General features: G+C 36.8%; 1 protein-coding gene and 1 pseudogene across 1 annotated transcript; both read left to right on the forward strand.

Moving 5' to 3' along the window:
* Positions 1–263: 263 nt before the first annotated feature.
* On the forward strand, positions 264–1,040 carry LOC132601573 (uncharacterized). Its single transcript, XM_060314655.1, has one exon. It carries the CDS (start codon positions 264–266, stop codon positions 1,038–1,040), a length of 777 nt encoding a protein of 258 aa, XP_060170638.1.
* Positions 1,041–2,854: 1,814 nt separating this feature from the next.
* On the forward strand, positions 2,855–3,716 carry LOC132602314 (protein BOLA4, chloroplastic/mitochondrial-like; annotated as a pseudogene).
* The last annotated feature ends 8,375 nt before the right edge of the window (positions 3,717–12,091 follow it).

Consider the following 12,091-nt stretch of genomic DNA (forward strand, 5'->3'; position numbering starts at 1 on the left):
AAGATATTTCAAATATCTACAACTTTTATCAAGGACGTTTTGCCAAATGCTCAACAAATTTTCATGAAAATCTCCCAGAATACAGACCTGCCAAAACTTAGGCGAATTTAAGAGCCCTTAAGGACTTCACTAGTTGGTTTGACTTCAAAACGACTACCTTTCACTCGAATTCATCAAGAATGGATTCATATAGATAAAATATCATCTTAAAACTAGATTTTTACACATTTAACCTAGTTCAAGTTTACGGGGTGTTACATACGATGAAAGTTTGGGAGAGAGTGGTAGAAGCGAGGATGAAGAAGACAGTATCTATTTCAGAGAACCAGTTCGGACTCATGCCGGGGCATTCAACTACAGAAGACATTCACCTTGTGAGGAGGTTGGTGGAGCAGTATAGGGATAAGAAGACTGACTTGGACTTGGTGTTTGTTGACCTTGAGAAGGCTTACGACAAAGTCCCTAGAGAGGTGTTGTGGAGATGTGTGGAAGCTAGAGGTGTTCCTGTAGTATACATTAGAGCGATTAAGGACATGTATGATGGAGCCAAGATCCGGGTGAGGACGGTTGGAGGTGACTCTGAGCACTTCCCAAGCATGATGGGCCTGCATCGGGGTTCTGCACTTAGTCCGTTTTTGTTTGCTTTGGCAATGGACGCACTGACAAGACACATTCAAGGAGAGGTGCCGTGGGGCATGTTGTTTGCAGATGACATTATTCGTATTGACGAGTCGTGGAGCGGTGTTAAAGCGAGACTGGATGTTTGGCGACAGACTCTGGAGTCGAAGGGTTTCAAGTTGAGCAGGACTAAGATAGAGTACTTAGAGTGCAATTTCAGTGATGTGAGTCAGGTAAAGGACGAGGATGTGCAGCTGCATACTCAGTTCATCCCGAAGAAAGAAAGCTTCAAGTACCTTGGGTCGATCATCCAAGGGACTGGCGAGATTGACGACGATGTCACACATCGTATTGGAGCAAGATGGATGAAATGGAAGCTCACATCAGGGTGTTGTGCGATAAGAAGGTGCCACCTATACTAAAGGGAAAGCTCTACAAAGCGATAGTTAGACCGACTGTGTTGTATGGGACGGAATGTTGGCCAGTTAAGAAAGCTCATGTCTAAAAGATGAAGGTAGCAGAGATGCGGATGCTGAGATGGATGTGCGAGCATACCAGGAGAGATAGGATTCAGAATGAAGTGATTCGGAACAAGGTGGGTGTGGCCTCCTTTGGTGGATAAGATGCGAGAAGGGAGGTTGAGATGGTTCGGCCATGTGCAGCAGAGATGCGTTGATGTGCCAGTAAGGAGGTATAAAAGGATGGCAGTGGTGGGCCTGAAGAAAGGGAGGGGTAGGCCAAAAAAGGCCTAGGGAGAGGTGATTCAGCAGGATATGGCGCTGCTTTGGCTTACCGAGGACATGACTGGTGATAGGAGGTGGTGGAGGTTGAGTATCAGGGTAGGGGGCTAGTGGGGGGCCACGAGGATTTCTTTCTCATATTAGGAGTATTTTTATCCTGCTTCTATGTGTTGGGTCTTGTCTATCTTTGCTGTTTTATCATAACTTCTTTGCTCTTGTTATTTCTCATTTTTGCATTGCTTTGATTTGTTTATCCGTATCCGACTCTTTTCCCATCTTTTCTTTTGAGCCAGGGATCTTTCAAAAATAGCCTCCCTACCTTCCAAGGTGGGGGTAAGGTCTGCATACACTTTAGTCTTCCTAAACCCACATTGTGGGATTCAACTGGGTATGTTGTTGCTTAAGCATATATTAGAAACATGAGACAACATGAGTTTTTTTTTTTTTTTTTTTCAATTGCCCCTGAAGTCCCTCAAAACCTTTTCCAAATTATTAAATTGGACCTACTTTAATTTATCCAAACATGAGATTTTTTTTTTTCAGAATCTTGACAAAACATATACTCCTACTATATACTTTTTTCACTCAATGCCACGTTGACAACAATATGGGATGATACTGTTGTCTTCACAATGAGGCATCTACATTGGCTCCCCAAATAAGTTGAAACAGAAAATTGAAATTTAAAAGAAAGATGAACAACAAATTAAAATCTGAACTTTCTTTAAAACTGTGGCAGTAATGAAATTTGAAGGTCCTGTTTCCTCATGTATGCATCCGTTGTATGTGGTTCAATCAAACCCCCTTACAAAGCTAAAGATTGTGGAGGATATTTATGTTAACAATCAATTTTTTTTTTTAAAATTATGCAATGCATTTCTTTTTTAATACACCAAACCAAACAGTGAATAAGAAATAATGCCATCATAACTAATGCCAGCATTACTAATACCAATATTACTAATATACCTTATGCAGCATTATTCTTGTACATTCTGCCAAACGATCCCTAAGTGTACTTTCCCTCTCATCCTCATTATTCTTTCTTTTTTTAAGTTCTCTTGGTATTTGATTTCTTGCTACCTTTTTTCTTGGTTTTTTTCTTTTTGGAGATGTGGGCAGTGGATATGAGAAGGGGAAGTAAAGAGAGGAGATCAAATAATGTAGTTATTTCAATCAAGTTTAATTAAACTCGGATATACATTGACAACAAACAAATTGGGATTAGGTTAGCCGTTATTGTGGAAAAGAGAGTAGTAATGAAAGGCAAGGCCATTGGAGAATATGAAGATGGACATAAGACGCTATGGCCCATTGATATCATGTAAAAGTTACTATATTTTTGTTATATTATGCTGCCCCTAATGCACTGAAGAACCTGGTTCTTCAGCCTAAAAATGAAGTAAAGTGAGGAATGTAAATCTCAAGAAATTTTACCATGGAAAAGTCCGTGGTTAAGGGAGTAAAAATCATGATCTAATTCGCTTGTGACCATAAAAAAAGTAGAGATGACGAAGGCTCTGTTTGTTGTAAGGCCAAACGTGGCGGCGCTGTGTATCTGTCGATTGAGCACCTCCGTTCCGCCACGTGTACCTGCCATTGTGAAATGCTATTCTGTTTCTTCACGTTCAAACAGGTCGATTAAGGTCCTTCCCCTTATAGGGTCGAAGCTTGATGCATTTGCTTGTCATCGGAGTTTCAGTATTCGAGCAAGTAGCGATACTGGAAATAATAGCTCATTTGATTCTCCTCTTATGCAGTCTATGGAAAAAAAAAAAGATCAAGGAACAGTTGAATGCGGACACAGTCGTAGTGAAAGATGCTTATGGTGATGGTCGGCATGTCAGCATTGATGTAATCTCTTCAGCTTTTGAGGGACAATCTGCTGTGAATAGGCAGAGGATGGTCTACAAAGCCATATGGGAAGAACTTCAGAACACTGTGCATGCAGTTGACCAGATGACTACCAAAACACCAACTGAAGCAGCTGCAGGGAAGTGATCGTCAACCTAAGAGTATCAAAACACCACCTGGTCAACTACTTTATGCTCAAGTCACGAAACTTTTCATTGATATCATATACAGTTACTATGAAAAAAGAAAACTTCGAATGATGTCAACTTTAAAGTAGTATTGCTTTACATTGTTAGTTAGAGACGGGGCATTGAATTCCTGCCATTTTCTAAGAGCAGTTGGTTCATTTTTGGAATTTAGTTCTTCCCTACTACTGGTTGATGAAAAAAAAAAAAAAAACCATGATCTATCTCATTAGGATTTGCCTCAAATTTCACAAGCAGTAGTAAGGTTACAACTCAATAAATCAAGGAACAAACAACTTAGTACTACCTTTCCGTACAATTCTACCTAATTGTAGCTGCTCCTTTCAAGATGCTTCCCAAGTCCTGAAAGTCTCTACTTCGTCTTCCAAAATTGTTCAATCAATGGAGCTAAAGCGTACATGAATTTGTACCATAGTTATCCTAATGTGTACAAGAATTTCCTCGGTAGGTCTTGGAAGGAATACTCGAGGACCTTTTTTTGTAAATTGTAATTTGAGGTTTTGGTCCGCCCTGAGGGATAGATGCCATGGAACAGTGAGTTTGCTTTGGAGACGCTTTACTATCGTAAATTTAATTGTGGTGGTGCGGGGGGTTAATGTAACAGGGCGAGTGCCACGGAGTAGCCAATTTCCACCTGAACATTTTGATTCTTAGTCTGTGAGAAATTTCCTTTAGATATACATTGTTTTGATTTATCTCTTTTACATCTACAGACACTACTAAAACCGACGGCCCACGTCGGTTTTTTCCAATGAAACCAACGGGTAACCGATCCATTACGGTCCGTCGGTTTTCATAGCGTTGCTTTCTGAAAACTGACGGACTGCGTCGCTTACGCGGTCCATCGGTTTTTTATCCAATATAAAAAAAATAAAAATAAAAAACCGACGCAGTTCTAATTTTTTAATTTAAATAGAAACAATATAAATTTTATTAAAAACCGATGCAGTGCGTCGGTTTTTTGTCGATTTTCTGAAAAATTTCCTGCACGCAATTGCTGCATTTTCTGCAGCCACACCTGTACAAATACCAGCACCAAAAGCTGCTCAAAACCAGCACTAAAATGCTCCAAATCAATTCTAAAAGAGCTACAACACATAAAATCACCCTAAGTAACAATAAAACACATCAAACACTATCTAACACATCAAATACGATCTAAATAGACCTTCAAAGTTCAAAAATATTTAAATGTCCAACCAAAAGTACCATTAACTAGTTCTACATAGTTTTAACATAAGTCCATTAAATCCAAACTACTACAACTGATCATCCGGTGTCCGGGCTAGGTAATCATTGTCATCATCATATGCTTATGGGTCGGAGAGGGGAGAAGGGGGCACACCAAATGGTACACATGCAATGTGGCTTTTATCTTGTGCCTTGAGCGATTCAAGGTTCGCTTTCATGAAATTACTTTCCTCAACTCTTTTTGCCTCAGTCTCAGCTAATTTCCGATTAAGTTCTCTGATTTCCTGCGCCATAGCTGCGACCTGAACACCATCAACTCCCTTGGCTTGTCGAGAAGACCCTTCAACTCGCAATCCTGACCGAAGGCGACTTAAGTTGTTCCTTGGGTCTAGACCGTACGCTCTACCCTTTTGTACTCCCCCAACTGCTCTACACTAAAAATATACCTCTAATTCCGGTGGAGGACGGCTCGGGTGGTCAGGCTGAGTTTGGCTGTACTGGTCCACATCTTGCATAAATTGCGTATGTATATTAAACAATGAAACTTAGTATATAACGAATATATCATAATTAGACTTATATATAATTACTTAAATAATAAAATTATTACTTACATAGGAATCACGAGCCCTGTCCTCAACCCATACGATCGGTTCCGACTACTGCTTCTTCTTTTTTGTGTGGGTCTTTAGGAATAGCTGATCCTGAGTCGGCATCTGTCCCGTTGCCTTTTTCTGCAAAAAATAAAAGGGGTTACAGATAGAATTAATAACTCAATAATGACATATTGATCGTATGTAACTTTAAAAGTATAAAACTACTTACCATTGTCCTAGCCACAAGCCCCTGACTTCTTGCACCCGCAGTGTGCAAAGAGCCATCTTTCTGGGATGCACGAGCAGCCTTTGCCTTCTCAGACTTGGCGATAAACTCAGGATTTCGCCAATATGCCTTACGTTTCTCCCACTGTTCGTTGGTTAGCCATTAGGGCTTCCTCATATACTTTCTAGCCCTCAAAAACCAATCAGACAACCTTGCACTCCACTTCCTCTCAAGGTTCGCAGTAACCCTATCTTTGTCCATTGGATCCCATATACAAAACATCTGCAAATCAAATGCCTAATGTTAGATGATTTATATAAAATTATATTCAAGTTAAGAAATGTATAATAAGATGCATACGTTAAACTCTCTAAACATAGCTTGTCGAGTATCAGATGGGATTTCACCCATGAAGTATTAAACCGATCGCCATAAAGCCTCCGAACAACATCCAGTATGACTTTTGTAGTTTCGTGATCTGGATAGTACCTGTAGTTAAAAATTTTAATGCATATAAGATTAAGATGAAAAAAACTTTAGGAAAACTTAATAAAAGACAATCTTACCCAGCTCCCTCAGGCACGATGAAAACCTGACCGATCAAATCTGTATCTCTCAGCCGTAGCCCATGATATCCCGATGCCTGTGCAGGTGCAGGTGCAGGAGGAGGAGAATGGGTCTAAGACTGGATAAGAGCTGGTGTAGTACTGGATGATAGTGACTCAGGCTCAGAGCTGCTATCTCTAAGGTGAAAATTAGATACACTGGGAGGTGTACCACCTGGAGAGGGTGTGAAACCATCCACACAAACCCAAACGAATGTTTCTTGGTTCACTAGCAAAATCAGGATAAGTTCTATCAAAATGTTTCCACGCTTCTCTATACAATGGATGGCATATAACACCAAGTATCCTTCTATTTTCGCTGTGCCATCTCATGTGAGGAGCAAAATTTGGCAATGCAAACAACCTCTTTAACATAGGTATAATAGGTAAATAATGCATCGCCTTAATTTGAACCATCTTCCCACTAGGTGTCCACTTATAATATGCGTGTCCACATAATTTACATTCATTTAAATCAGCATCTTGCTTATAGAACAACATACAACCGTTTGGACAACAATGAATTCTATCATACAACAATCCAATTTGGAAACCAATCTCTTTGCTTGATAGTAACTCTGAGGTATGTCGAATTCCGGACTAACTAGTTCCCCCACAAGATTAATCATTGAGTCCATAGCAACTTCAGCAATAGTCCAATCTGATTTGATATTAACCATTCTAACTGCAACAGACAACTTAGAATGCCGACTCCCTACCCAAAGTGGACGACTAGCCTCTTCTAATTCTTGATAGAAGCGCACTGCTTCTTCATTAGGAGGTTGCTCAAAATTTTGCTCAGGTTCAAACCCAGACTGTACGCCAAAAACATCATTAACCATATCATTAACTCTATTATATTGGACATGATTATATTCCTGCGACACACTACTTTCACCAACAACCAAATTATAAAATATACCATTGAACCCATCAGTCTCTCCATGATCAGTCCAAATAAAATATTTCTCTTCAAACACGCGACTATATAAATGAACCCTAACCGCTTCCTGTTTCAAATACTTCAAACACCGGCAACGAGAACAAGGACACCTAATTACCCTTTCATTTTGAAAAGAGTGAAGTGACATTGCATGTGTGATAAACCCGTCAACACCTTCAATAAATTCATCATGTACACCCATACGATCACTATTATTCATATTATACATCCACATACGATCCATCTACAAAAAATATACCCATAAATTATTGAGGTTATATAAATATATTATAACTAAAAAAAACACAATCCCAACCAATTCTAACTTTGAATTCTCAATAACAATTCTAACTTTAATAACTTATGGATTCTAACTTTAATATAATTTTTTAAAGCACAATCCCAATCAATTCTAACTTTGAATTCTCAATAACAATTCTAACTTTAATAACTTATGGATTTTAACTTTAATTCTAAAAATTGAAAAGTAAATCTAGTCAAATAAAGTCTACATTTTAGTTTAGAAGTTACAGAAATATTATAACTTAACAATTCTAACTTTGAAAAGCACAATCCCAACCAATTCTAACTTTGAATTTTCAATAAAATTCTAACTTTAATAACTTATGGATTCTAACTTTAATATAACTTGGAAAAACACAATCCCAACCAATTCTAACTAAGCTAACACAAATATATTGACAATGAACATAAAAAATAGCCCAATAGCAAGCAAATATATATATATATATATATATATATATATATATATATATATATATATATAAAGTAAACTAGTCAAATAAAGTTTACATTTTTTCACAAATTCAACATCAATAATTTAAGAAAGCACAATACCAACCAATTCTAACTTTGAATTCTCAATAACAATTCTAACTTTAATAACTTATGGATTCTAAATTTAATATAACTTTGAAAAGTACAATCCCAACCAATTCTAACTTTGAATTCTCAATAGCAATTCTAACTTTAATAACTTATGGATTCTAACTTTAATTCTAAAAATTGAAAAGTAAATCTAGTCAAGTAAAAACTACACTTTAGTTTTGAGGTTATCGAAATATTATAACTTAACAATTCTAACCTTGAAAAGCACAATCCCAACCATTTCTAACTTCGAATTCTCAATAACAATTCTAACTTTAATAACTTACGGATTCTAACTTTAATTCTAAAATTTGAAAAGTAAATGTAGTCAAATAAAGTCTACATTTTAGTTTTGAGGTTATAGAAATATTATAATTTAACAATTCTAACCTTGAAAAGCACAATCCCAATCAGTTCTAAATTTGAATTCTCAATAACAATTCTAACTTTAATAACTTATGAATTCTAACTTTAATATAACTTTGAAAAACACAATCCCAACCAATTGAAAAGTAAATCTAGTCAAATAAAGTCTACATTTTAGTTTTGAGGTTATAGAAATACTATAACTTAACAATTTTAACTTTGAAAAGCACAATTTCAACCAATTCTAATTTTGAATACTCAATAACAATTCTAACAACTTATGGATTCTAACAAAAAACACAATCCAACAAAAAAAATAGTCAAATAAAGTATACATTTTTGCACATAGTCAACATCAATAATATTATAAACAATGATAACTAAGCTAACACAAATAAATTGATAATGAACATGAAATATAGCCCAATCTCAAGCCAAAAAAAAGGGGAAAAAAAAAGAAAAGAAAAGTAAACTAGTCAAATAAAGTTTACATTTTTTCACAAATTCAACATTAATAACATTACAAATGATGTTTAACAAAGCTAAGTAGACTAACATTAGGCCTAAAATCTACAAATAAAACAAAAATTGAAATAATTTTAAAAGCCCTAATTTAAAAGAAACTAACCTCAATTTAATAAGTTAAAAACAAGGCTGGGGTAGGTGGGGACGGACTGCGCAGATGGCGGCGGGTGGGCGGAGGGGAGTGGGTGGCGAGGATGGGCGGCGGGCGGTGGGGGCGGGTTAGGTTTTAGAGGGGGGGGGGTGTTTTTTTTTTTTGGGAAAATGGGAAATGTTTTCCCAATCCCGTTTGGTGATCCTATCTGTCGGTTTTTTAATTTGTTGACCAGCGTTTGACCCAAAAAAAATAATTAAAAAACCGACGTTTCGTTAAAAAAAATTCGTTTATTAATATTTTTTTTAAAAAATGAACTGTAAATTATTTAATATATTTTTAAAACTAAAACTGACGTTGTCCGTCGGTTTTTTATTAATTATTATTTTTTTAAAATAATACCGGCGTCCGACGTCGGTTTTTGTAAAAGAATATTTGGCGGAAATATAATTTCAAAATTCTGCCAAAAATGTCGGTTTTAATTATTGTTTTCCGTCGATTTTTAAAAGCGATGCAGTCCGTCGGTTTATTGTCCGTCGATTTTTGACAGTTTTTTAGTAGTGAGACTGTGGTACTAGGTTTCTCTTAGGGATTGGTTTGGTAATATGTGGCCTATAGGAGTGGCGAAAACAGGAAAAGATTTGTATTTCTAGTATGGATGGGAGAAATTCTTTGAGGAGAATAAAACAAAGTTTGGAGATGTTTTGATTTTTGAATATGATGGAAATGAAGTATTTGACTTCAAATTACTTGGACACACTTGTTTTGAAATTGAAGAAGCAGGAGGTTTAAAAGAAGAAGACGAAGGAATTGAGGAGGAAGAGGAAAATGAAATGGAAATAATAACGTGCAAGAAAGACGAACCACTTTCAAAAGGTAGACGCGTGGAAGAAAAAGAAGATGATGATGACGAGAAGGGGGAACATGAACAAGAAAACGTGGAAGAAACTAAGGAGGAAGAGGAAGATGAGACTTAAAGGGCTATATGTTCAAAACACATACACGTGGAAGAGGAAGATGATGATGAGGATGAAGAAGAGAAATATGAGGAGGAGGAGGAAGAGGAAGAGGAAGAAGAGAATGCAAGGTTGGCGTATCCAAGAAAAAGGTGTGACATTCGAAATGTAGATACAAATTAAAGATCTTTATAGCTTCGTTTTATATGCAATTTTCTTGTTAGTATGTTACTCCATTATGTATTTCAAGGTTATTCCATGTGTTGGGAATTTTTTCCTAAAACTCGTTGAATACATCAGTGTAGTGTCCGTGTGGCCCGGCGAGTGAATCGGGAACAACCCACCCTTAGAATCGAGCGACTCCGTCGTCCGAACATCTTTGTACATTTGGACATGCTGTTGTAGTTATAGAAATGTCTTGAATTTTTTAGGACCACAAGTTCTAAGGAGTTTAAATAAAGGTTCAGTGACAAAACGAGCTTGAGGGCACTTTTTGAAACTGCGGAGAGGAATATGTTAAATCTCATTTTCCCAACCCTTATGATATGTGCAAAAGAACAAGTCTTCTTTCTTCATTAAAATCCTTGTTCAATGAAATACTTTTAAAGCCCTGAAAGTTTCTAGACTTATAATTCGGTAACAACGACCTTGATAATATAATTACTCGATACTGAAATGGATATGGAATTACATGAGGGAGAGGACATAATTGGTACTTGATAATATGTACAAGGTCTCATTTGGAGAGGAGTTAAATTAGCGGATAATGGCTTATATTTGAGCAAGAACTGGAAATTCAATTATTAAATCTGACTTAATGTTGCTTGATTTTGATTTAAGAACCTAACACATTAGCATGCAAGCAAATGTGACATTTGAAAATATATATTACATTACTATTATTGTTACAAATTACAAATAATGTGATGTAAGTGCATAATGGGTCAAATCCCACATCAAGTGTCTACGTGGCATTTAAATAAATTGGGGATTTTCTATTAATGAGGCAATTGGTGATGATTTGAGGTTAATTAGAGATTGGGGGAATGGTATATGACTTCCTAAGTGTTGGGTATCCGGTTTTTACTTGAAATTCCTATTTTGCCCTTGTGGGCCCGGATTTCTCTTTTATAGTTTGATTTTTGATTCGAATAAGTCTATGGTTGTATGGGTATCTTTAGTTCTGGTTTCTAATATAGATTACATTGTTGAATAAACTTTGACCGTTTGAAATCACTTCGGAATGGTAAAGCTTTGGAGTGAAGGTTCGTGGCATCCGCTCGGCATTGAGGTAGATTATGGCTTATTTTAGCCTGACTTTGATTAGCGATTCACATGTGTTATGTAGTATTGACGGGGAAAGCATGATAGGTCTTCGGACATGGTGTGGAGTTGTGATCCAATTAGGTTGGTATGATTTCTGATTATTTGGGATTGTCGCCGTTATTTATGCATTGATTGACATGTAGTGTATTCGATGTCACCTATTTGGAGTTGTGGGATGTGATAGACTCATTTTTAGTAATTGGAAATCACTATTTGATACGTTTCCATGACGATAGATGATTCATGCAAGAATTGATTGGCTTATGGTGCTTTGTGATCTCCATAGCATAGTCATTGGTATTGATTGCATTGATTTCTCATTCTTGCATTCATACATTGATACATGATGGAAATGTTGTAAAAAACAGTTGATGAAAGAATTATGGGACAGTTGATGGAAAAATGTTATGGAAACGTTTTGAAAAGAAAGAAAAAAAAGAAAGAGAAAGATGAAATTTATATTGTTTGCTATCCATCCGAGGTATGTGCGAACGTATAGTGGCAGGGTCACAGTCTGACGGTAAAGTCAGGCGGTACGGTGACGGTACATGAACTTCGCGGGTCCCTCATGTGTCATGATTATTGAGACGTCGATATTTTCGTCCTTAGCCTATGTGTACAGGTTTGAGTTATTGGCCATTGCATTGCACGGTATCCTTCTCATTCGTATTTCATGTCTCATTATCACATCATACGTTGATTGACTGGATTGATGGTTGTATTCGTGTTATGGTTACTTTGAAGAATTATTGAAGACTTGACAGACTTGTGGTGTAAGAGGTTAACCTTAGGCTATGACTTGGTTGTGTGATATGCTTTAACTCTTGATGATTATTGTTTGCCTATCCGTTGACTTGTTGATTCTGTGTTTTCATATGCGTGAACTAATCTTAGTCGGCCTATGATGCTTACCAATACTAGTGTTGTACTGATACGACTCTTGCTGTCTCTTTCTTGAGT

The sequence above is a fragment of the Lycium barbarum genome, chromosome 7, assembly GCF_019175385.1.
Source record: "Lycium barbarum isolate Lr01 chromosome 7, ASM1917538v2, whole genome shotgun sequence".
Lineage (NCBI taxonomy): Eukaryota > Viridiplantae > Streptophyta > Magnoliopsida > Solanales > Solanaceae > Lycium > Lycium barbarum.

Bases quoted from the DNA above. Each gene is read 5' to 3' on its own strand.
- LOC132601573 (XM_060314655.1), top strand. From the start codon at position 264: ATGAAAGTTTGGGAGAGAGTGGTAGAAGCGAGGATGAAGAAGACAGTA.